Genomic DNA, 24,917 nt, shown 5'->3' with positions numbered 1-24,917 from the left:
TCTGCTGGCTTCAGCGATTCCTTCGAGCCTGAACTCATTTGCTGCGACAGCCGCAGTTTCTGACGGCAAACGCTGCCAAATTCTCAATTACGACTTCTCATTTGCGATGCACACAACATCATCTTGGTGCGCTAGAGTATCGCCTGTCGCGGCCTCCAAAATACGTGCACAAACGGCACCAGATAGTCTGCGTGGCGCACAAAACCGCGCACTAATTCCAAATCCAAATCAACGCCCCGGCGACGGCTCTCTCCTTCTCTCTCTTTCTCTGGGTAACGACAACCGATCTTGAAGGCCATGCTTTAGCTAACTGCACGTGTGGAAGCGAGCGAGGAGCCGAAAGACGTCATAGACACACTATTTCGCCGCTACCTATATAGCAGAGTGGCTTGAGCGTCAAGCACATCATTGCTAGGGGTTGCCAATTCTCGAGTAGACGAAGTCGTCACGGCAGGAATGAGTCAGGGGAAAAGAGCGCGTGGCAACGACCGGTCCTGTCAGTGTTAGGAGCCGCCAGCCGTCTCCCGATTTACAACAAGGGGCCGTGTAGTTGCCTATCAGGGCTACTAATACGAACGGAGGTAATGTGAACACGTAGGGCTTACGTCAGAACTAATAATAATAATATATAGGGTTTTACGTGCCAAAACCACTTTCTGATTATGAGGCACGCCGTAGTGGGGGACTCCGGAAATTTTGACCACCTGGGGTTCTTTAACGTGCACCTAAATCTAAGCACACGGGTGTTTTCGCATTTCGCCCCCATCGAAATGCGGCCGCCATGGCCGGGATTCGATCCCGCGACCTCGTGCTCAGCAGCCTAACACCATAGCCACTGAGCAACCACGGCGGGTCTACGTCAGAACTAGTACCACGACAAAAAGCGAAACAGCCTTTACGCAATAGGACAAAAAGAAAAAAAGAGTTTACGTGCGAAGGAGCTGTGAGCCACTATAGAAAAGCAAATAATGTCTATTTATTGTTGTCTTGTAGAAAAGAAAACACTTTGGTACATTTGGCCGTCCTAACCGGGTCAAGTCGGGACACGGGACATTTGCTCAGCATTCGGGACTGTCCCGCTAAATCCGGGACGGGTGGCAACCCTAATTACTGCAGAGGTACGATTCCCGTTTTGTGGTGGCGATTGGAAGCGTATTGCTTTTCTTCGCCGTATGCCGAAGGGGAGGAGGTAGCCTCACAGACGACTACGGGATAATGACTACGACACGACAGATTAAGACGACACACTTCGTCAAATCGTAATGGAGAGGGTCCTCGAAGCGCGCAAACCCTGTTTCAAGCTTCTAGTTAACCGCAGTCACATTAAACAAAACGAACGGCTGCCAGTCCAGTATATAAAGTCAGCGGTGCATTGTGACAGTTGTAGTGCGAGAAATAAAAAATACTGGCACATGAACAGGAAGCCTCACTTTAACACCAAACCAAAATTTATGCTTTCCTGAATTCTCTCGCGAGAGCAGCACACGCGAACCAAACGCTACGCAAGAGACTTTGTCACGCCACACCTGTGAAGCCTGCAGAGAAGGAAGCGCAGCAGCCTCTCGGTCAACACGATTGAACTGGAAGCTGCAAGCTTTGCGCGAATAACGGCTGACAGCGTGTCACGCTGCAACCGCACCGCATACATAACAGTGCCGAGCAAAACAAACACAGAACGCGCATTCTGTCCCCGCACCCCGCGCGCGCGCACGCGCAAACACACACACACACACACACACACACACACACACACACACACACACACACACACACACACACACACGCACACGCACACGCACACGCACACACACACACACACACACACAACTTGCCCAATTTGCATAATAAGGTCGACAGCGTGCCACACACCGGTGCCCGGGTACGTCTGCCATAACTAAGACTGCATTACCAGATATAGTAAACTCAACGGCGCTTTCCCTGACGACACCCGACGTTTTCATTTTCTCGCCGTGAGGGAGCCTAAAAGTGACATTTTGGCAGCTGCCCGAGTGTCCCACGGAAACGACGCTTACGTAACGCCACTAGGTGAGAATGCCGAGCGCATTCCGTTGCGTGTCAGAGCGAACATGGGCGGTAAAAAGAAAGAACAAACGCGTGTAGGAGGAAAAACAGCGTGCCGGCTGGCTGGGAGGCCTTTGCTTTCATAGTGATAAGCCGGACCGAGAGGCTGTCATGCCGTTTCACGCGGTTTTCTTTTAAAAGAGACGGGTTGAAAGGTAGAGGACAGTGCCAACTTTCATGAAACGAGATGAGCCACGTACGTAGCTTTACTGAATGTCGCCCGCATTCTATAGTTTCCAAGGCGCAGTAGTGGAGTTCAGTTCGCACACTTCCCTTTTGTTTTTGTTTTTAACCTAAAAGGCGCCCGTCACAATACTGCACTGAACATGCTCCCTGCACTGACGCCGCAACGACCTTCAGAAATTCGCACTGAATACATCGTCCTTCGCTGCACCAGCAAGAAACCAGAGAGATCCGCACGAAGGGCTGCTGCACGCAGTTCTGCAGTAGGGATTTCTTTCTCAAATATCGGGATAAGAGACTCAAAATTAGGGCGTGCACGCCGAAACATACCCAAATACAAACAAACAAAAAAAGAAACAAAAGACGACTTTGGGTTTTCGGGTATATGCTAAGCCACCTTTTTACGGTATCTCAGAACGCCCTACTAACGTGGCATTTGTCTAGAAGCTACACGTTACGTCAGCCGAGAAGAAGCCTCATCACACCAATGCACACCTTTGTACACCGCGCATCCCCTTCCGTCAATGCGTTCTCTACCAAGTGAGGAACGCTTTCCTAGCACATCAGTACACCTTGCAATCTGCACGCCCGCATTAGATTTCTATATTCATTAGCCCAGAAAGCAGTTCTAGCTCTTTTTCCCTACCTGAAGGCAACAAACTTGAGTGCCCGACTATAGACATCCTACACCTAAGTTCTCTCTCTCTCTCTTTCACTCCTCATTCCGCTCCCCACGTGTAGGGTAGCAAACTGGACTTAGTCTGGTTAACCTCCCTGCCTTTCCTTCTTCCCTTCTCTCTCTATATATGAAGCACAGCCATCTAGCAGTATGCTTGTACAACCATTCTATGACAAAGGCAACAACGAATAGAATGCGGGAGTCTTTCGCAAAGCAGCGAAGGCTTGGTTCATAGGGCACCGTTGTGAATGGTTTTGTTCTTAGTTTATTATATTATTAGTCATTAGTCATATTAGTCATTATTATTACTATATGTTAGTCACGGTCTAAGTCAAACTAATCACTTCCGTGCAACAAATTTGCGATAACAAGTTAGACTGAATGAGAACATATCTATAAGAAGTCACAAAGATGTTCGACACAAAAACGACCCAGTGAAAGACGTATGCGTTGCCCGTAAATACTGTGTTGCAGTTTTAGGCCCCATAGTCGCAGGTCAAGACGACCGACATTTCGTCGAGATGTCCCCGCAGTAATTATAATACGAATAACTCTGCCACATCTGTTTCGTAATAGCTAATCGGCTAATTAGCTAATAGCTAATCATATTAAGTGATATTACTTTAGGCAGGAGAATACCACGCCGAGCGTTTTTGTTGTCCTTTAGGCTGCAGTGAATGCTCGCTTCAGCTGCTAACGAAGCATTTTCCATTCATATTTTAACGAATCAGCTCCTTACAACGTCTGTGAACTGCTTACCTTGCCGTAGATGACGACGTTGACGGAGCCCCGTAGTATGATGTACCAGGACTTGCCCTCGTCACCTTGGTTGAAGACTTCACATGCGGAGAATGACAAAAGAGAAAACACTTCACAATATGACTCGAAAACACATTACTTTTGGTTACCTCAAAATGATATAATACCTTGTATTTCGTCACTCAGCACAGGTGAGCAAAGCAATTCGTAAGCGAGGTGAAATGGCAGCGCGCATTCATAAGGAAGCCGACGCTCAAGCAGGTCTTATTGCCGAGTTATACTGTCGCAGCGCTTTTTCTATTTAACGTGACGACAAGTCTTCATTTCTCCAAAAAGATACAGCGATAAGTCGGCGCTGTCGAGCCAAAATAACGAGAACACAGAGAAATTGTCCTTCGACAGAGGTATGGTCTGCCCTTCTGTCAAATCTTTCTCTCGCGTGTACCTATAACATTCTCTAGAATTCTCCACACAATTGAGAAAACTCATGAAATCAACCTGCGCGGACGACAGGCTCATTACGAAACACATTGCACCGAAAGAAAAATGCTATCATTCGACTATGTGACCTATTTCGGCACGTTGTACACTCAACTGCTTTTATTCGTGTTTTGATTTTTAAAAAATCTGATCCTAAAACGTTCGTAATTGCCCAATCCACTCCGCGCACGAAGGGACACGTCTTCAAGCTGGCCCACGCGTCGGCTCCCACTTCCGGCTTTCGAGCAATCAAGAAACGAACACCGCTGACCCTTAGCTTCGTTCAGACTACGACGGAAGCGCCGCAGCTCCTGCGAGTCGGTGACGCGCAGCACGAGCCCGCGCAGTTGCGATCCATTTGCATAATCATTCGCAGCGCGTTGGAAGTGCCGTCGGCCCCACCGGCCAAACGCGGCCGAAGGAATCCATCCGTCGAAGCAAACACCGAGCCGGCCAAATCGCCGCGGCCCGTCCTCGCGAAGCAATCTGCACGCGCGAAAGCGCACGCATCCCATGTGCAAAACGGACTGACTGATTGTTGGGACGAGTACAAAGACAGCTCCCGTACATACAGACGCTCTGGTCACGTTCGCCGTAACGTTTCGCTTCCTCCGTCTCACTGAACTCTCGCTTTTCATAGGAAACCGATAGCTAGTTCGATTGAACAAAGCTTCGCGGATGTTCCAGTTATTCTTTTCTCTCTCTTCTTTCTTTTTTCTTCTATTGATGTTCAAATATGAAAAAAAGATAAGGACCAAAATAAACTACTCTGCGGTTTCGTCGTCGCGTATCTCGTGTCCAAAGGAGGATAATGAGGAGGAGGAGGAGGTTTTGATGAAGAGAAAGGACCTGGACAGTCCTGGACATCGTGCCTCTAGCCCGCTCCTCCTTACTGGGGTAACGGGAAGTGGGAGATACAGGGAAAGGTAGGTGGCAGGTGATTACGACATATGGTACAATGAGCTGCTATATACCTGTTCTGCAATACGCGGATGAGCGCACCCACACACAAGCTCATTTAAAGAGTATATGTAATCTCTTCTGAAGAGCTTTCCTTGCTTTTTTCTTTCGGGAGTCCTACAGTTCGCCTACAGACAACCCGTGAAGCTCTGGAAAATAGATGTTTTTCTTTTCAACTATTGTCCATAGACATCCAACAGACAACGCGTTCGGAAGTGTATGGTCGACAATAGACGGAGGAAGATAAATCTTAGTGTAAACATTTCTCTATCTGGGCATTACGTGGCCAAGGGAGCGAAGTGCATAAGAACGATCCGTGCTCTAAAAGCATTCTAGAGACAACCAATAAAATTCCTTAACCAATTTCGCACGAGAACATGTGCCTCCGCAATTCTGTATGTAGAAATAATTCCCAGTATGTCAGAGAGAGAGAGAGAGAGGAAAGGGGAAAGGCAGGGAGGTTAACCAGAGGGAAAGATGCGGTTTGCTACCCTAGGCTGGGAAAGAGGGGAGAAGAAGGTAAAGTGATAACAAAGTAGAGATAAAGAAAGAAAAGAGCGTATACATACAATCACAGTGGGTCACTGTCGCCGCATACTGCCACCGGACAGCACAGTAGCACTTGCAGCACTTGCAGCACTATAAACATCTGTTCAGGCTACAGCCGCTTGTCCAATTCTTCCGCCCTCAAAAACCGCAACAGTGCCCTCATCGCCCTCTGCTGCGATGGCTTGTAATGGCGGAAGTTTAAAATAAGTTCCTCTGTGAGACGACTTCGGTCAAAGCGCGCTATCGCGATTGCGAGTGATCGTCTCTGTAAATTATAGCGAGGAGAGTAACAAAGAAGGCGTTGAAGAGTCTCCTCGTTACCACAGTCATCACACGAGGCGTCGTCGGCCCATCCAATTCGGTAAGCAAAAGACTTGGTGAAAACCACCTCTAGCCATATTCGACAAAGCAGGGAAGCTTCGCGACGGCAGAGTCCAGCTGGAATGCAAAGGCGTAGAGAGGAGTCAACATTGTGGAGTCGGTTGTGTCGAAAACTTCCTGCGTTCCACAAGGAGAACGCGATATCACGGCTGAGCATTCGAAGTTTTCTAGCGGCATCTGTCCTTGATAACGGTATCGGCTCCTCTTCGTCCCCTTGAAAAGCCGACCGAGCAGCGTTATCGACGTGTTCGTTCCCTATTACTCCGCAGTGACTTGAGAGCCACTGAAATGTCACGTGGTATCCTTTCTCAGTCAAGGTATGGATTAGTTCTCTAATCTCAAATACCGGTTGTTCGTGTGGTCGGCGCCGCAGGGCTGATAGCAAAGATTGCAGTGCTGCCTTCGAGTCACTGAATATTGACCAGTATGTTAAAAATATCAGGCACTAATTACCCCCAGGGAACAAGACCAGGCAACAAAATTTACCATATTAACGAGCCAGCGAGGTACTAAGTCTATCCTACCTTTTCAACTCATGGCTCCTCACAAAAAACCGACAAAGCTTTCTCTAATCCTATGGTTTAGGTCGACGTTACATAAGACACGCTGGCAGTAACTGGAGCTCTGGCGCGCGCATTTCTGTTACGCGAGACACTGCTGAAGTATCGGCCAAACTCGCTGTACGCCCACCATATTGAAAAACGAAGACGAACAACGTACTTAGCTCACTGGTCAAGATAGCACAACTGCGCTCCGGTAAAGCAATTGCATAAAAGGCGAAGGGAAATATGTGCGCCTGCTCATGACAGAATTTTTCACGCATTCCACAATATTTCAACGCGAGCTGAAATGGAAACGTCTCGCCGACCAGATCACGCCACTGCAGCAAGCTACTTGCGCCACATATACGTAGTAGATGTGTGCCACGTAACAAAAGTTTCGACGAGAGAACACCTGACGTTCACTCGCATCAGTTTTGAAACCTCGTCTGCAACGCGCTAAAATGGTGAGCATGTCTCCCAAACTTGGGAAACCTCGTCGGCAATATAAAGGGCGAGCACAGGAACTATTACACGGGGACAATCTTGCAGTTACTGACTGCAAAACATGCTGAACTGAGTAAGACTTCTTTTCTTTTCTCCTCCTTCTGTTTAGAAAACGATCGTTTACGAAACAGCCCAAAAGGGGCGGAAGACACGGGAATACACGGAACAGCGCCTTTCCTATGCGCTTCTCTCCGTATCTGTCTTCCTACTCGCGCTGTTTTCAAAAATGAAGGATTATTGATTATTTATATTTCGCTCAGAAGACTATAATTACGCGATCCGCCCAGAACGTTGCCTATGCAGGATCCACAAGCTCCGTATCAAGGCGGGCCCTGCCTCCGCCACGTGGCCATTGTTTTCCCAAACGACATCCCCTCACCCCCCCCCTCGCTCCGTCCTGCCCCTCCTTCTCAACTTAACTACCACGTCGTGCTCGCTTTCTCTCTTCTCGGTGACCGGATTTCTCGCCTTCCATTCTGGCTATACGACGACGAGGGGAAGGAGGTGGGGGGGGGGGGGAACGCGTAAGCGCGAATCAATGTGTATCGTGTATCACGACGCCTCGCACACGCACGCATCCGAGTGCGTCTAACGACCCGTTGGGGGGGGGGGGGGGGGGGGGGTAGGGGAGGGGGGGGACCGACGCCCTCTTTTTGTCCGGCATGCATTTCCTGCAGCCAGCGAAAGTAGAGCGACTTACGCACACTTGCGCAAAGCTGCGCGCTGCGGTCAGTGGGCGGTCCCCTCGCACACTCAGAATGCCCCGTTCCAACACACCACCAACATACTACGTTCGCTGCTCCCGGCTTGCATTCACTCGCGAGCCTAGATGCGATGGCCCACATGCCCAGACATCGCTATAATGCGAACAGGTGGGCGTCCGAAGGAAACGTATACGGATGAAATGACGGGAGAAGAGGGAGAGAAAAGAAGAGAGAAAAGAAACAGCACCAGCGAGGCGATGTATCCGCCATAAGAGAGAAAAAGTAAAGCGCGAGTGTGCACACTCCATTCATGCGTCGTCTACATTCGTGAAGGCCACGTACGCGTGTACGCAAGCAGCGTGTATAAGGGTGCTCGATTCAGGCAGCAACGTGCAAAAAAAGGCACGCGAGCGTTTAACTGCCCAGGCCTCGTCATTGACGGCTCAACGTAGCCCGAAGGCCGAACGTTGCCATTGTGCTCGAGACAAAAGTGCGCGAGCTATCGACTGACGCGCCCACTCCTGAGCCTTTGTTCGCTTCGAGATATACGCTACAAAGCGAGAGAATAATAACAGATTACAACAGAAAAATAAGTAATTATTACACGACCCGTCGATCCATGCCGCCACCTGTGCCCGGAGATCTATTCTTAAGCACTGTTATACGCTCGCCGCCGAGACGACGCTAATAATGCGCGCTATTAGACTTGCGTAACCTTGGCCCAAAGTTGACAACCAGATGGTAGTGACTGACACGACTGCTTGCAGCTTCTGTACGCGATCTTCTTTAACCGCGCACCGACGTTCAAGCTGCTTCTGCACTGTACTTTCTGTGATTGCGTGCCTCCACTTTGTCTCTCCCTTTTACATTTTCTTGTTGAGTTTCTGTCTTTCCCCTCCCCTGTACGGGATAACACACAGAATTTTCTGTTGTGACTAACCTCTCAGTCAGTCTCCCATCTTTTGCCTCTCTCTCCCTCTCTCTCTAGCTCACTCTCGCTATATTTAAGATAAATGAGAATGAAAGGGAAACGTGTCAACGATGCGAGAGGCTGACAGCCCTTTTACAATAGATAAGATATTTGGCTATAGAGGAGCGCTTATTACGTGAGCCTTCGAGCTGCCACTAAAATAAAAAAAAGATTGCCCGAAATCCGCTCAGCGAATATCCCACAAGAAGAGAGATGAGGAAAGAAATAGACATGAACTGACGACTCATTACCCGTCCTTCGAAATTTTCCAGAAAGCATGCACCGCACCAATAACCCCAACTTTGCATTGTTTCCGTTGCCACATATTTGGTTTAAGATCAGTAAATTACCCCATCTTGGCTCTCTTATTCCTGGTTCGAATATAGGAAACGTCATTTAATTAGTGCACGGCAGTCTTCTTCAACTAATCGCCCCAAGTGCGGGATTCGTGGGTGTCATATTCTCTCATACTCAAGGGATTTTGTCGTGTTTTCCGAGAGTTGGGCCTCTCTGCAGAGAAAGCTCCGCTTTAAAAAGTATAGTCAAAGCTCGCAGATCCAACGCAATGTTTTAAACTAAATGACGCGAACCTTGTTCCGAGTTAGCGAGGTAGCAGCAAAGATAGGCTGGGTATTATCATCAGCAATCTCGAAGATATAGTAAAAGCGGCGGAAGAATTCTACATTTACCTATACAGTACGCAGAGGAGTCAGGATACCTGCATTAGAAACAGTAATAAACAGCATACAGACATTCCTCCTATAACTGGCGGTGAGGTCAGAAGGGCCTGGCAAGACATGAATCGAGGAAGAGCGGCAAGAGAAGATGGAATATAAGAGTCGATTTAATCAAAGATGTGGCAGACATAATGCTTGGAAAACTGGCGGTTCTTTATACGAAGTGTCTATCGAGTGCAGGGGTCCCAGAAAACTGGAAGAATCCAAACATTATAGTAATCCACAAAAAGGGAGACGTTAACAAATTGAAAAATTATAGACCCATTAGGTTACTTCCAGAATTATGTAAAATTTTACAAAAATAATCTCCAATGGACTAAGGGCAACACTGGACTTTAGTCAACCAAGGGAACAGGCAGGCTTCAGGAAGGGATACTCTACAATGGATCAGATCTATGTCATCAGTGAGGTAATCGAGAAATCCGCAGACTACAATCAGCCTCTTTATATGGCTTTCATAGATTACGAAAATGCATTCGATTCAGTAGAGATACCAGCAGCCATAGAGGCAATACGTAATCAAGGCCTACAGGACGCTTACGTAAATATCTTGGAAAGTATGTACAGAGATTCCACGGCTACTTTAATTTTCCACAAGAAAAGTAGGAAGATACCTATAAAGAAAGGGGTTAGACAAGGAGAGACAATCTCTCCAATGCTATTCACTGCGTGCTTGGAAGAAGTATTCAAGCTATTAATCTGGAAAGGCTTAGGAGTAAGGATCAACGGCGAATATCTCAGCAACCTTCGATTTGCAGATGACATTGTCCTGTTCAGCAACAATGGGGACACGTTACAACAAATTATTTAGGACCTTAATAGAGAGAGTATAGGAGTGGGGTTGAATATTAATATGCAGAAAACAAAGATAATGATTAATAGCCTGGCAAGGGAACAAGAGTTAAGGATCACCAGTCAGCCTCTAGAGTCTGTGAAGAATACGTTCACTAGAGCAATTACTCACAGGGAACCCCGATCATGGTAAGGAAATTTACAGAAGAGTTAAACTGGGTTGGAGCGCATACGGCCGACATTGTAATATCCTGACTGGAAGCTTACCATTATCATTAAAAAGAAAGGTGTACAGTCAGTGTATTCTAACGGTGCTGACATATGAGCAGAAACTTGGAGACTGACAAAGAAGCTCGAGAAGAAGTTAAGGACCGAGCAGAGAGAGATGGAACGAAGACTGTTGGCGTAACGTAAATAGACAGGAAGAGAGCGGTGTGGATCAGAGAGCAAACGGGGATAGCCGATATTCTAATTGAGATTAAGAGAAAGAACTGGAGTTGGACAGGCCATGTAATGCGTAGGTCAGACAACCGGTGGACCTTTAGGGTTGCAGAATGGGGGCCAAGAGAAGGGAAGCGCAGTCGAGGACGGCAGAAGACTAGGAGGGGTGATGAAGTTAAGAAATTCGCAGGCGCTAGCTGAAATCGGTTGGCGCAGAACAGGGGTAATTGGAGATCGCAGGGAAAGGCCTTCATCCTGCAGCGGACATAAAAGATGATGATGATGATGATGATTCCCATGGGGAGGTAAAGGAAAAAAAAAGTTTAAAGAACAAACCGCAAATGATCTTCTCTCCCTCTTGAAGAATGCAACTTTATCTTGCCACAAAATTTAAATTACAATGAACGATTAATGAACACAAAATGTTCGCAGCATTTATAACAAAGCTTAGTTCGCAAATCCTGTGAGATGAGATTAGTTTTCATCCACCGCGATAAGTCCTTCAATGGAGGCAGCTCTGGCGCAGGGAATAATATGGCTTGTGGTTTGTGGTAAAAACACGCTTGCACTGGTTTAATGAATTATCACTGCCAATCTCGTCACATTGAGAAGTGTTCAGGCGTAAAGTTTTAGACAGGCGTTGCATTCTAACGCCACCAAATTTATTCGCCACTCGAGACCAGCCAATACGAACAATTCTCCGCTTTAAAAGATTTGTACGATTGCAAGTGTTAGGGAGATTTGTGTCATTCATTTAGCTAGATTTGAAGGCACCATTTTGTGCCCCGATTCTGACACCTGCTTGGCATTGTTCGGCTTGCAGGTTATGGCAGCCGTAGCTGGACCGAGATGTGATTTAGTTTGTTTGGCGATGTTTGACCTCCGAGTCAGAGGGTGCTAAATGCTTCGAGTGCAACGTATGTGTTAGCGAGAACATATTGTTACGGGGAGCATTCACTCAACAGTAAACGGCTGTTCATAACACTGCTGGTGGCAATATAATTAGATATGCCCTAATTTTGCATGGTTTCTTCGACGTACAACGTCACGTAGGCACGTGTATGCCTCAACTAAATCTACTGCCTAACCGACGCTCCGAGTGGAGTGAAATGGTGCTATTGTGCCCTGCAACAGAAATGTTAATTATATATACCTGCAAGTCATCGCCGTCTCGCGTGGTATTTTGAGTGTTGTAAGTTGATCATGACGGCAAGGCAACATCGATGATCAGGAATTATACGAGCAATTGAATTAAGCCTACCTAGTCATTTTCGTGGCATTTGAGAATTGGTGCACAGCTTACAGAAATACTTCTAATTGTGCTACCGGAATAAAAAGAAAGGATTGCGAGAAGTAACGGCATCATAAAAGCGTACAAAACTGACAACGGTTATAACGATCGAGGGTCGTGTCTACGAGTAATTAATTAATTAACACTATCAACAGCGAAAAACAGAAAGCGCGAGCAGATGACGAGCCGAACGTTACTCTTTCAGCACGAGCGCTTAAGGCGGTGTTCACAGCGCGTCTCTCAAACTCCCGCTGTCCTGAATGACAGCAAGGACCACCGAGCATATACATGTTGACTCCTGTGGGCATATGTATAAGTAGCCGCGTTTCTTTGAAATAAACGTTGTTGAAAGTCAGCGCTCGTGGTGTCACCTTCTTGTCTCGTGTCCCCGTCTAATTGTACTGTTAACACCAGGATGGAAAACCAACAAGCTCAAGCTGCTGTTCTAGCGATGTTGACTATGTATGTTAGACTATAGCTACGGCCTTTACGAACGCCACAGATACAGCCTAATTTGTCCACAAACCACGCTCGTTACATAAGTTGGTACTGTTGACAATAATTCTTTGACGCATGTTTTTTGACTGACGCATGCGTCGATGACTGAACACGCAGTTTGAAATGTCCTTCCTCCAACGCAGTATATATATATATAATGAACAGTGCACACTACTTCCTCTGACAGCTCACCCCGACTGCAGCCACAGTGACGTGCATGCACATCCGGCTCCATAGGGGTCCCTACTATCGAGCAGGCACTTCCTCTTCTTCCATTCAAACGGCCACAAACACAGCACGGAATGTCGTCGTCAAGATGTCCCGAGGCTGACGACTGCACTTTGTCGGAGAAAGTTCTCTCGCAGTACGGCGGGGCGGGGGGAGTCAGGCACGGCGACAGGCGACGACACCACCACCACCACGACCGCGCGCGCTAGTCGCAGCAGCAGAGGCGACGAGACCGCGCCGCAAAACCGATACCCGCGAACAGCGACATGTCGTCGCATCGGCCCGCGCACGCATTCCGAGGGGGAAAAAAAAAATTCGAGCCAAGTACGCGGAGCACACGCGCACACACAGAACCGTGCGAGCGCACGGACGGAGTCTTTCTGTTTTTCTTTGCGCGAGCGAATCGCTTCTCCGGAGAGCCGCAACCGCCGATCGTGTGGGAGAGCCGGCAGCGGCGGAGGCCTTCGGCGCACAAGCGACCAGCGAGACGCACGCGCGGCCTTCGGGCCCAACTACGGCCGCTTCCGCGCCGGGCAAACGAATGCGCTATGTCCTACTCGATGTTGTGGGCTGCTGCTGCTGCTGCCACCGCGGTCGTGCCGCAACACCCGAGCAGACGTGTAGCAGCAGCCCGCGGCGGCGCATTGTGCCGACGCTTGCCACGGCGCTCTGGGTTTATAGTTCGGTGCAGCAGCGCCTCGCCGGCGCGGAAAAGCCCGCATCCGCATTATCGGCGTGACGGGCTGGCCTTCGCGAAACAATGGATCGGGACGGGCACATCACGAGAGCGTCGCGTCAACTCTTCCGGGCATTCCTCCGTGCGCTATTATTGTTGTCGGGAACTCGGCGCGCGTATGCGCTTTTTCAAGATTCGTGACTCCCGTTTCCGCTACACCACGTGCAGCTCGACGTTTGTGCTCGCGTTTGGCTGAAACCTCCTCTGCGGTGGGTTTCCGACGGCGCGGCGTCTTTCCTAGTGCTCGTGAAGTGGGTATTGATCCCGATAATTCATTCATTCATTCATTCATTCATTCATTCATTCATTCATTCATTCATTCATTCATTCATTCATTCTTTCATTCATTCATTCATTGGTAATCCATGTATAGATGGCAGCCTAGCACTTTATACAGAGTGTTCTTTTTTCTTAGACAGTACAAACTTTTTATACAAAAGCTACTATCGTGAGACATCTGTCGTCTTCGCATGCGAGATCTGCGCTGAGATGGAAATACTTTGGCGCTACTGCAGTCGCTCTGAAAAGTCTAATTAACAGACATTTATTAACTAACTTCTTATCAGTGCCTTATGGTAGTTGCTTAAAGTGCGAATTTGAAGGCAGTCGCATTTCAATGCACTCTTACTTCATAAAGACCTTGAAAATCGCAACGTCTTCGAGATATTCACAATCGAACTTCCACTGAAAATCCAGGCAACATTGAAACGGAGCGCCACGGGAGCGCAGCAAAGGCGCCCCCGCTGTCATATCACACTGAAACGCCCGAGGCGACAAGCGTGACGAAGTTTGAAGCTGAACGTCTCGACCAGTCGAGGCAGGGCCGCTATTTTGTAGCGATGCCTTTTGCCTTATTCTATGCTATTCTTATCATCCACCACACACGGCCGCCTGATCCGGTTGATAATGTGGGCAGACCGTCGCTCTGACCACTGGCCAAGCGCGAAAAGCCTGAAAAGGCATAGAATCGGAAAAAGCATCGCTACAAAATACCGGCCCAGGTATATTGACTGATACGACACGCCCTGCCCGGCAAGCACGTGCTACTGTGCCTCGGGCCAGGATTTGCCGCGGCATGCTGTCATTCAAACTTCGCCCCACACGGGGCGTTGCCGTCTGACGCACAGTGGGACACGCTCAGTCTCGATGTTGCCTGGATTTGGCCTTCGATTTCGATGACGAATATCTCAAATCATGTGCCATTTTCTGGATTTCTAAAATATAGGTATAGGCCATAAATTGTGACTTCCTACAGGATTTTCGTATGAACTGACCTCAAGTTAATAACAAAATGTTATTTACTAATTTTATGTTAATTAGTGTTTCCACAGTAACTTAAAGAGCGCCAAAGTATTTCCGTCTCGGCGTATAACTCGTATGCGAAGAAGACAGGTGTCTCACGGTAATAGCTTTCATTTTTTTTTTATGAAGACCCTGCATTGTCTGAAAAAGGTCACCTTGTATATGGCAGTAACAAGCTCCACGAAGACTCAAAATGCAGGTAACTGCGTTAGCGTGGATACTGTATAAAACCAGCACGCTGAAATAAAGTCAGGCCACATAAATCTTCCGTAAACTGCACTCATCTTTGAGCGACCTGAATGGAGGTGACCAATCCTGCATTCCCACAGTCAATAACAACAACAACAAAAGCATTTTTTGCGTGATCTGCGATGCTGAGATCCATGCCACCTGACTGGGAAACCGCCGGTATTCGCTATATCCACCAATACAAAAGCTACAAGGAAGCTACATCACCAGCTACAAGAAAGTTGCCCGAGTAACCGCGGGCTCAGAGAATATTGGTCACAACCATGCCGACTTCCACGACTTGTGTGCTAGGCCCTGCGGAAACAGAGAGCCCAACGGAGAGTGCGATCTGAATTATAGAAGCCCTGCGAACACAGCAAGCACAAGAGCTTCATAAAGTTTGTGTAACGAATTAAGAAGCAAGCTCTCGACACAATGTGCTGCTTTGATCGATCTTCAAAACAGAACTGCAGAAGTCCCATTGTTGTTGTCGTTTTTTTTTCTGCACTTTGGTCTTCCATTCACTATGCTTGTGTTGCGGTGTGGAACAGACCAGACGGCTTCTGAAAAGAACGTGAGCTTAGCAGACGATAGCCATAACTCAACGATTCGCGACATTAAAGTCGCGCCACTATTTCATGCCGAAGTCACTCTATCACGACAATCCGTGCAACAATCCAGACTGCGTGGACAGCAGATCAATTTTCGCCTCCCCACCTAGGGCAAACCGGACTCTGTAATACAAATTTCGCCACGAATAGAGGGCGTGCCGAATAAATAAGGACGAAATGTATGTGTCCAAAGTTTGCAAAGACGAGCCGACGCGGGCAGGAAAAAGAGAAAGAAAGCTCGAAGGCTCAATAACGCACACTGGTGACAGGGATGGCGTAATGATTTATTCACATAGCCTAACAGTTCCCTTTTTATAAATGAATCTCAACACATAAAGAATCTGGTAGTCATTGCGGCAACATTACACATTGAACGCATGATAGTCGCTAACATCACGGAGTGTACTGAATTAATTTTTGGTTTGCGTGAAGAAATCCATACCGGCATACTGCTGTCACGAAATTAGGTCAATACCCCACCCCCGGCGTAGTTCGTATAAAATTCTCTAGGAAGCGACTACCGGCGGACAAGTTTCTTCGCATGATGCATATTTCAACACGACATTACTTGGTCCCACCGCCACGCAGATATCTGTCTTGCCGTTGAACATCGTAAAAACAAAAAAAGAAAAAGAAAGAAGACACAGAGAGGCGCTTCTACCTACTAGAAGATCAAGAGGATGGTTCCCGAGAGGCCACCCTGTTACTCTAGCGAGACACCGCTTTTGAGATATGATTTGGTTTCGGGCCTGCGTAGTGCGCACAAAATTCGTGCGCTGAGAAACTTGAGCGCCCAATCAGCGACGTACCAGCGACCCAGTTTCCTCTTTGTTTTGATGAGCGCCCGCCTCTTGATGCAACGCTCAATCTGCTCCTAACTTGTTCAAACATTGACGAATATCGCCTCATCTGCACAAGACAAGCACAAAATTACTGAGGTTCATAAATACACGTGTCGAAAGGACCGGCACTGGTGCGTTACTAACTGCAGGCTTCTCGACTCGGTCGACATCGATTTGTGCCGTCTTGCAACATCTTGGGAGCCTATGCGAGGAAGACTGATTGATAAGCACGGGTATAGCCTTGGGCGGCGCATATGCAAGTAAGTATTCGATGGGACGACGTTGCGAATGTATACAGACCGAAACCCTGCGTGGGCACCTATTTCTCGTCCTTGCGTTCCTTTCATATTCAGGTCCTTAATGTACACGCGATGACATTTCGACACGTAGTAGAAATAATACCACTTTCGTTTTCCTTTCAGTCAAGCAGCTGTCGACATATACGGAGACCCCACTCCAGGAACGGTACACAACGACGCATCGTCCTGTCTGTCGCTGCGGTTCGATCATTCCCTTGCCAGCCTCCCGCACAAGCAGAAGGACACCTGCTTGTCCTTTCATTTTTTTTTAAATAAATGTTTCTCCTCCTCCTCCTTCCCTTGCCAATGTGGCTATTTTGTATGTCTGCGTATATTCGGCTGTGTTGTGAATATTAGAAAACGTTTAAACAGGACTTTTTATTTTACTCCACTCGGGGCCATCGAAACTTCGGCGCGGTCCCCTCGCAACGCACTTCGGTCAAAGCGAGGCCTCCCGTGCGGTGCACGGATTTTCGTGCGGGCAGCTAGCTGGGCGATGAAGACACGACGCGGCGTGGCAATCCATCGCAGCCGCGCCATCGTAGCTCCCGGATGCATGGTGCTGCAGTCCGGCACGAACGCCCAGGACTGAGGGGCCGAGCCCCATATCTCACTCACTCATTCTCTCCCTCTCTCTCTCTCTCAGCCCCGTTCTCCGACGGGCAGTTTGTCTTCGTCGGGGACGCCGCGCAGGCCTCCAGGGCACGCACATGGTTCAGATCTCGTCGGCGCCCAAATCGTTGCGCAGCGCGAGACGCGGTTTGTCGACGCCCCGCCGGTCACAAGTGGCGGACGGAGAAACGAATGGCGTGCGCCGTGTGAAGGCACCATTAACGGGCATTGGGTCTCGTACAACTATTTGGGCCTCTTGTAGATACGCGCCTCTTCGTGCCAGTTTGGTTCTTTCTTTCTTTCATTCTTTCTTTCTTTCTTTCTTTCTTTCTTTCTTTCTTGGCGGTCTTGCTCTTGCCCACCGTACGTGTGTGACGTACCGCAGAGCATGAAAAAAAAAGGAATATTAGGGAGCTTTGAAAAAGCGTTGCGCACAGAAAAACCCAAAACTCCTTCGTACGCCTTTTACGCGTTCTTCTGTACTCTTTTCTGCGTCGTTTTGTACGTCTTGCCGGTATATCGTCTACTAACTTTGAGTCGCCTATTTCTAAAGCCCTCTCTTTATTGAAAAGAATGTATTCCGGCGTCGCGAATGCTCAGTTCCCCATATAAATATCACAGGTAATGCAGGCCAGAGATATGCCCCTCCGGCCGACCTCTCCGCTTTTGATCTCATTAAATATTGTTCTCCCTCTATCTCACACAGCTAATGCGCAAACTTTCTTGACAATAAATAATGTAGCATTGAAATCATATATATATATATATATATATATATATATATATATATATATATATATATATATATATATATATATATATATATATATATATATATATATATATATATATTGTCTGAAAGCGCGTGCCCTGACGTTTGCGTTATCATAATCACAGCACATTGCACGTCCGCAGCAGGTAACTGATCTCAACTTACCCCTGCGTTCGCACGGCCGACTCCATCCGGCGCCTCTGAATTTCTTAATCTCACCACACCACCTAATCCCCTGCCGTCCATCGACTACGCTTCCCTTATCTACGCACGCATCTTGCTACTCTGATTGACCACCGGTTATCTGCTCTGCGCATTACTCGACCTGCCCGGCTACCCGTCGTCCTCTTAATCTCAACTATAGAATATCAGCAACAACCACCTTTATTTTTGTCTCCCTCATACTGCTCCCCTCCCTACCCCCCTCCTTATCCACCACCAGCCACTACACAGCCGAGGCAGGTGCGCCGCGTCAGCATTATCGCGGAAGCGCAGGCTTTTCAGCCATCCACGCCAGAAGGTGGCGAAGTAGGGAAAGACGAGAGAGAGAGCTGGCATTGAGTGCACGAAACTGTTGCGAATACCAGCGTCAGCGGCTGGGTTTTTCATTTACTAGTGCACACTCTTTCTGTAAGGCACGGAGGTCTCGCATGCTCCCGGCTGAGAGTTTTCTCTCTTCTAACCGAAACAGTTTCAAAACCTTCGCTTCGAACTCTAATCCTCAGGATTTACTTCACTGACGCGCCATCTGTGAGCGGCCAAATGAAACTTCGCTTCGATGCTTCACCGCTTTTCGGCTGCTAGAAAGTGTACAGGAAATGAAAAATCCCAGCTGATTCCACGAGACGAATGAATTTTTTGTTATTCTATTTCGTCTTTGTTAACTGTCTCTTTCCACGCTTTCCTTTCTTTTTCTTTTTTTTCCTGTTTCCTCTATGTGTGCTGCTTAGCGCAAATTCTACGTGATATAGTTAAGTCCGCACATGACATGACAGTCAGCAGAACGCGTAATTTGCTAGTCAACGCGCGCAGATTCAAATGCTTAGGGCCTGAGAGGAGTTTCAGAACGATCGCGATTCGAGAGTTTTGATACATCGAGAGGCGGAGTTCTCCAGTAATAGCAGATTCGACTACAACTCCAAACGCTGTTGGGTACCTTTCCGTGGATCATTACCCGACTGACGCCACCACTAGTGAGTGAAAAGATCAAACTCGTTGGCATGCGACAAACATTGCAAGATGATGGAAATGGATAACCTGACTGAATGAAAAAAAAAAATGTGTGCCCATAGAAAAAAAATGCTTATTCGGCTTTGCTTAGAGTGCGTGACCTTGTTCTGTCGTAGTGCCGAAAAACAAAGATAGGTTTTATATTTAGTTACGTTGTTCATAGTTAGCACGACCGTCAGAAAGCATGCCCCCTGTTCGCCAACTACTACATCCAGGTTTCGAAACATGTGGCCTAACGGCAGTTTCACAACTGGCGCGAATGAAGAGCTTTTCACGTCGTGTCACATGGTCTACGTGGCCTGCCGATAGCGTGGGCGGTGAAACACAAAGGACGCAGCAAGCGACGAGATGCAAACGGCGAGAAGCGCAAACAGCGACCACGACGCCTCCGAAAAGAACACTTCCCTCTACACGTTAGTAAACAACGAAAATACAAAGAGCCAGCGAAGGCAAACGACGGATGCAGCAAAACAAAACGAAGAAATAAGAAAAAGAAAGGAAATAAAAACAAGAGTTCGCGTTTTAAATGAAGGGAGCGCGATCTTGGCAGGCGACACCGACGATCGCAAGTCCATTAGGTGGCTCTAAAGAGAAGCACTACGGTAGTTTAGACTGACATTCTTCCGGAGCTACATTTTTCGTTAATTTCTCGGAAAGAGGTCGACAATTAGAAGAGGAAGTGAATTCCATTTCTTCAACTGGTCGCCGCGAAACCACAGCACCGGTATACGTAACATGGCGTCACGGGTTTCAGCGTATCCGAGTTCTCGAATGTTCGCCGAGTTCGCCGCCCCCCCCCCTCGCATTTGGTTCCTTCCGTATACAAACGCTATCCAGGTTTACCGTTAACTAAATGCCCTTGCATACGCTGTCAAAGTTTATGTCGTCATGGCGAGGGCGAGCGGCTGCACTAACTTGAAGGCAGCCTCACCAACCGCCATGCCTGCTTGCGTCTTGTCTGGCTTATCAAGCCTCCTCCGACAGTAAAAGCGGCTTCATTTTTCTTTCCTTTTTTTGTTACATCGTAGACCCGTATAGTTTTTTAATACAGCTCAAGCAATTTTTCTGTTGAGTGTCCCTCGAACTACGCTCCATCTGCCGTCAGATGGCATGAGACGGCCGCACGGCTGATGCAGCATCATACTGAAAACCTGGGTCGCAGTAGGAGCTCTTTCTTTATTTTTTTTTCCAATTTCGAAACATGCCTTCTCGCAGCTACAACTGTGACAGCCGAGATTGGAGGTCGATTGCAGATAGGTTTAGCTGTTCCGGAAGATACAGCACGGGGAAGCAGACCCGGAACGGTAAAATATTTTAAAATTAAATTCTGGCGTTTTACGCGAGCCAAAACCACGATCTGCAGGACGTATGAGGCACGTCGTACTGGACGACTTCAAATTAATGAAGACCACTCGGGGTTCCTTAGCGTGTACCCAATGCCCGATACACGGGCATTCTCTTGCAGTTCGCCTCCATCGGAATGCGGCCGCCGTGGCCGAGATTTGATCTCGCGACCACGTGCTTATCAGCCTATAACAACGAAGCAACTAAGAAACCACGGAGAATTAAAAGATTTACAAAAATTACATTAAATACCGGGGTTTTACGTTACTAAACCACAACCTGGTTACGAGGCATGCCGTGGTGGTGCACTCGTGATTACGAAAAAACAATTTTCCCCAGAACTTGAGGTTTTATTACCGCGCAAGCAAATCTAAGTACACGAGTGTTTTGGCACCCCCCTCCTTCCCCCAAAATGCGGCCGCCGCGGCCGGAATCGAACTGGCCACCTCGAACTCAGCAGCGCAACGCCATATTCACTGATGCCTTTGTGAAGAGTACGACCCATCCGACACCTCCTCCTCTGCCCTTTAGGCCTGGCGGAATCCAATATAAATCTGACAAGGTCATGGTGGAGAAGAATACAACTTGGTCCGCACTACTAAAGCCACAGCCAAAGTCAAAGCAACAGCGGAAGCCACAGCCGAAAGCGCAGCCGATGCCACAGCCGGAGCCGGAGCCACGTCAAGTGATACAGCCGCGCACCGCTGTAGAGTGCACAGAGCGGGTTCCTGGCAAATTGCCCGAAGACCGGCAAGTGCTTGTGGTGCTTTGGTCTCCCCCTGATGAATACTTTTCGAATGCTCTTGAATAACCTGCACACTCCCTCAGGGCGAAATGCAATGCAAGTGCTGGATGCTATCAATTCAGTACTTGCAAGTCTTGAGTAAGCATCTTGGCTCACCCGCAGCATTCTATTCGCACTGAAGTGAAAAAGGCTGGGGTTTACTTTAACGATATACTGCCACGTACTGCAACGTACTAATGACAACCAGTGGCCCATGAACTTCACAGGTGACTGTAACGTGCATCGCCAGCTATGGGGAAGCACCAAGATTAGCTTCAGACAGCAGAATGACGATAGCGCAGTGTATCGGCGGGGCACTTGCTTGGACTTGGCTGATTTCGAGGCGCCTTGCTGCGTGCACACGCAGTGTTTCCTCTACCCCGCTTTCCTCTTTCGGTTCCCTCTTTCCCTTCCCCCAGTGTAGGGTAGCAAACCGGACGCTAGTCTGGTTGACCTCCCCGCCTTTCTTCTCTTTGCTTTCTCTCTCTCACTCTCTCCAGAACCACCTTGGCACGGGTCGACAAAAAACACTGCTGATCAAGCGCACTAGGCAACAAGTGACGATTCGTTAAGTATCGCAAATTTTAAGAAAAGGCGTAGCAGTCGCTGATCGCGAAGGGTCCCACTGATACAGCGCTTTTTTGTAGATTGCTGTGACCCGGAGACGTGCACCCAGTTTTGTGAGCCAGAATTTAATCAAGTTTAGCGGTCGAAAAACAAAACGGCTGTGTACAGTTAGTAGACTATCATCCACCTAAAGAGCTTTAGTCAGTCGCCATTACAGCAATACAAAAGCGGGGCCGGCAACCGTAACGAGGGCGAAGAGGTTGCCGGAGACGACATCGAGGATCGGATGTCCTGGTGCGGCTGCCAGATTCTAATGGCATCAAAATTCAATAATAATAATAATAATAATAATAATAATAATAATAATAATAATAATAATAATAATAATAATAATAATTGACCGTCGTGAAACTGTACAAGGTTTTCTTTTTAGACTATACAGAATTTTTGTAATCATCAGCGACAAATAGCGTAAATGAAGTCTTTGAGCTGCATTACTCGAAGCGGCGGAGATTACTATAGTACGAGGAATCGAAATGCATTATCGATTAATTAACAAGAATTCACGAACTACATTTTAATTATTTCACGGCACATAACGTAACTTAGGAGTTGTAGCTGGTGATTTTATAAGGCATGTTCGCAAGGGACCAATTTTACGGGCCGCATGGGTTAAAATTGGGCTAAAGAAGGCGTTTTTGTTCTACTTAATATATTTTGCTTCTATCAGACACATAAGGAAGAGTTACTCCATGGACCATCGTATATATCATCTCGCATTGACCAGTCCCAAAATGTTGGTGCATACCCCTCTGTCACAGAAAAATTTATTCAGCCTCATTTAAACCAAGAACATTGGAAGACTGGAACCCCCTCCCTGCCTCCATCTCCGGCATCCCTTACTCCAAGGACTTCAACACTGCCACTAACACTTACATTTGTTGTTGCCCCCTTTTCTCTGCAAAGCTTTTGGCCGATCGAGAGGACGCACATAAACAAATAAATGAATAAATAAATATATAAATAAATAAATAATGTTTTAACAAAGCGTCCTTATCACCATTATCATCAACCTTCAGCGTTGAGCGAGCTCACCACAGGGCGCGCAGCGAAACAGCCGCTAACCAAGTGTCATTCTGGAAACTATCGAATTCAGCCATTTTCTTATTGAAGCAGCGCACTTAAAACTGACACGTTCACGCACGCATGAAAAAAAAAAAGAGCATACACAGGCGCTGGACTGCAACTACTACTACAGTTGCAGTCCAGCGCCCGCGTATATCCTTTTTTTCATGCGTGCATGAACGTGTCAGCTTTAAGTGCGCTGCTTCAACATCATGGCTCACCAACTAGCCCCTCAGTATCTATCAATCCATTTTGTCAAATCCTGTCAATCCCTTAGCTCATTGGCGTCTACCCTACCTCTAGTTAGAAAAACAAAAACATAATCATGATGGACATTTCTGGCGGTATCCAAACAGCACGTCGTCTTAACAAAGTCGTTCGAGTGCCACTTCTCAGAAAAGGAATGGATGACGTGCAGTCCTGCCTGCGCCACATTCATTCATTCATTCATTCATTCACTCATTTATTCATTTATTCATTCATTCATTCACTCATTCATAGGCAAGCGTTCGGGTGACCACCGCGATGACTTTTGGCTACATGCAGTGCTCTGCTCAGCACAGAATAACTCGAGTCGGTTCCAGGCAGTAGCTCTTTCGGCCGCAATGGAAGAACGTTTGTGCACCGAGATTTGAGTGCACGTTAAAGAGCTCAGGTGTTCAAAATTATTCCGGAGCGCTCTATACAACCACGTCTCTTTATATCCCTTAGCCTAGATTTCTAATCAATCAATCATGCTACCATCGCCATGGTGATAATCTCAGTTGCGTACATGCAGGTACGCAACTCTTCTTCTATGTAACCACAACGAGGAGGGGGGGGGGGGGGGGGGGAGGGCTTCTAACGCACAGGCTATATCCCACGAAGGTCTTCGAGAACGGGAGATCTCGTTTATGATGACAGTTCTGGCAGGTTGAAAGTATTATAGTTCCTTAAGTGTCCATCAGAGCCAAGCACGACGCACGGCGCATTAGTGAACGCATTGGCTGCTATTGCAGCTGTATGCTCACTGCTTCCTGCGACGAAACTGACCTTTCGCACCGTTGCCAATTCCACCACAGCTTTTCAGGTCGCTGACAAAGCCCATTGGGTCATTCTGTTTTTTTTTTGTTTTTTTTTTGTTACTTTGCGCGATAACGTGAACCAGCTCATATAGGTCAGTAGATTGAGCGTTACGCGGGTGATTTCCAAGTCCCTGGTTTATGCCAAGGCCGGAACGCCCCAAAACGCAGGTCAATATGTACTCTGACTCAGATGCGCATTCAGGAAAACAAGGCGATCTTACGGCGCCCCTGACAGACCGGAAGCAGTGGTCTGTCTAGCTCTACGCGCAACGTGCAGCACCTAGCAAGAGGTCAAATAAATGCAACGACTGATGCTTCTGTTTCTCATTCTGGTCACCAAGAGCGAGCGAAGCCTGTTTTTCCGGCTAGTTCCCGTACGCGTTCTTGCGAGCGACAATACTTCGACGTTGTCGTCCGCGTGTGCTCGTATACGGACATGGCGACCGCGATAAGCCTACGCGAAGGTGCTTCTACACATGTGTGCGAGCAAACTTATCACCTGCTTTCCGTTCGGCGCAGAACAATAGCGCCTATCGCTCGCATCGAAGTTTGCGCGGGAAGGCTGGCACTCATCAGAGAGTTTGTTCTTGACCACGGCTGCAGCGGCCAAAGGTCCAGCCA

At 47.8% G+C, this 24,917-nt stretch overlaps 1 protein-coding gene across 8 annotated transcripts in view; it reads right to left on the bottom strand.

The window, feature by feature from the left end:
* Positions 1-24,917, bottom strand: part of Epac (Exchange protein directly activated by cAMP) — a 415,242-nt gene that overhangs the window by 29,262 nt on the left and 361,063 nt on the right. For all 8 annotated transcript variants that reach the window (XM_065440668.2, XM_070532230.1, XM_065440669.2 and 5 more), the window contains one exon: positions 3,704-3,780. In XM_065440668.2, coding sequence (XP_065296740.1) covers positions 3,704-3,780 — 77 coding nt within the window. The remainder of the gene's footprint in view (positions 1-3,703; positions 3,781-24,917) is intronic.

Source organism: Dermacentor albipictus, chromosome 1, assembly GCF_038994185.2.
Source record: "Dermacentor albipictus isolate Rhodes 1998 colony chromosome 1, USDA_Dalb.pri_finalv2, whole genome shotgun sequence".
NCBI classification, from domain to species: Eukaryota; Metazoa; Arthropoda; class Arachnida; order Ixodida; family Ixodidae; genus Dermacentor; species Dermacentor albipictus.
Note: the sequence above shows the minus strand (reverse complement) of the source record. Positions and strands in the feature narration are given on the sequence as shown.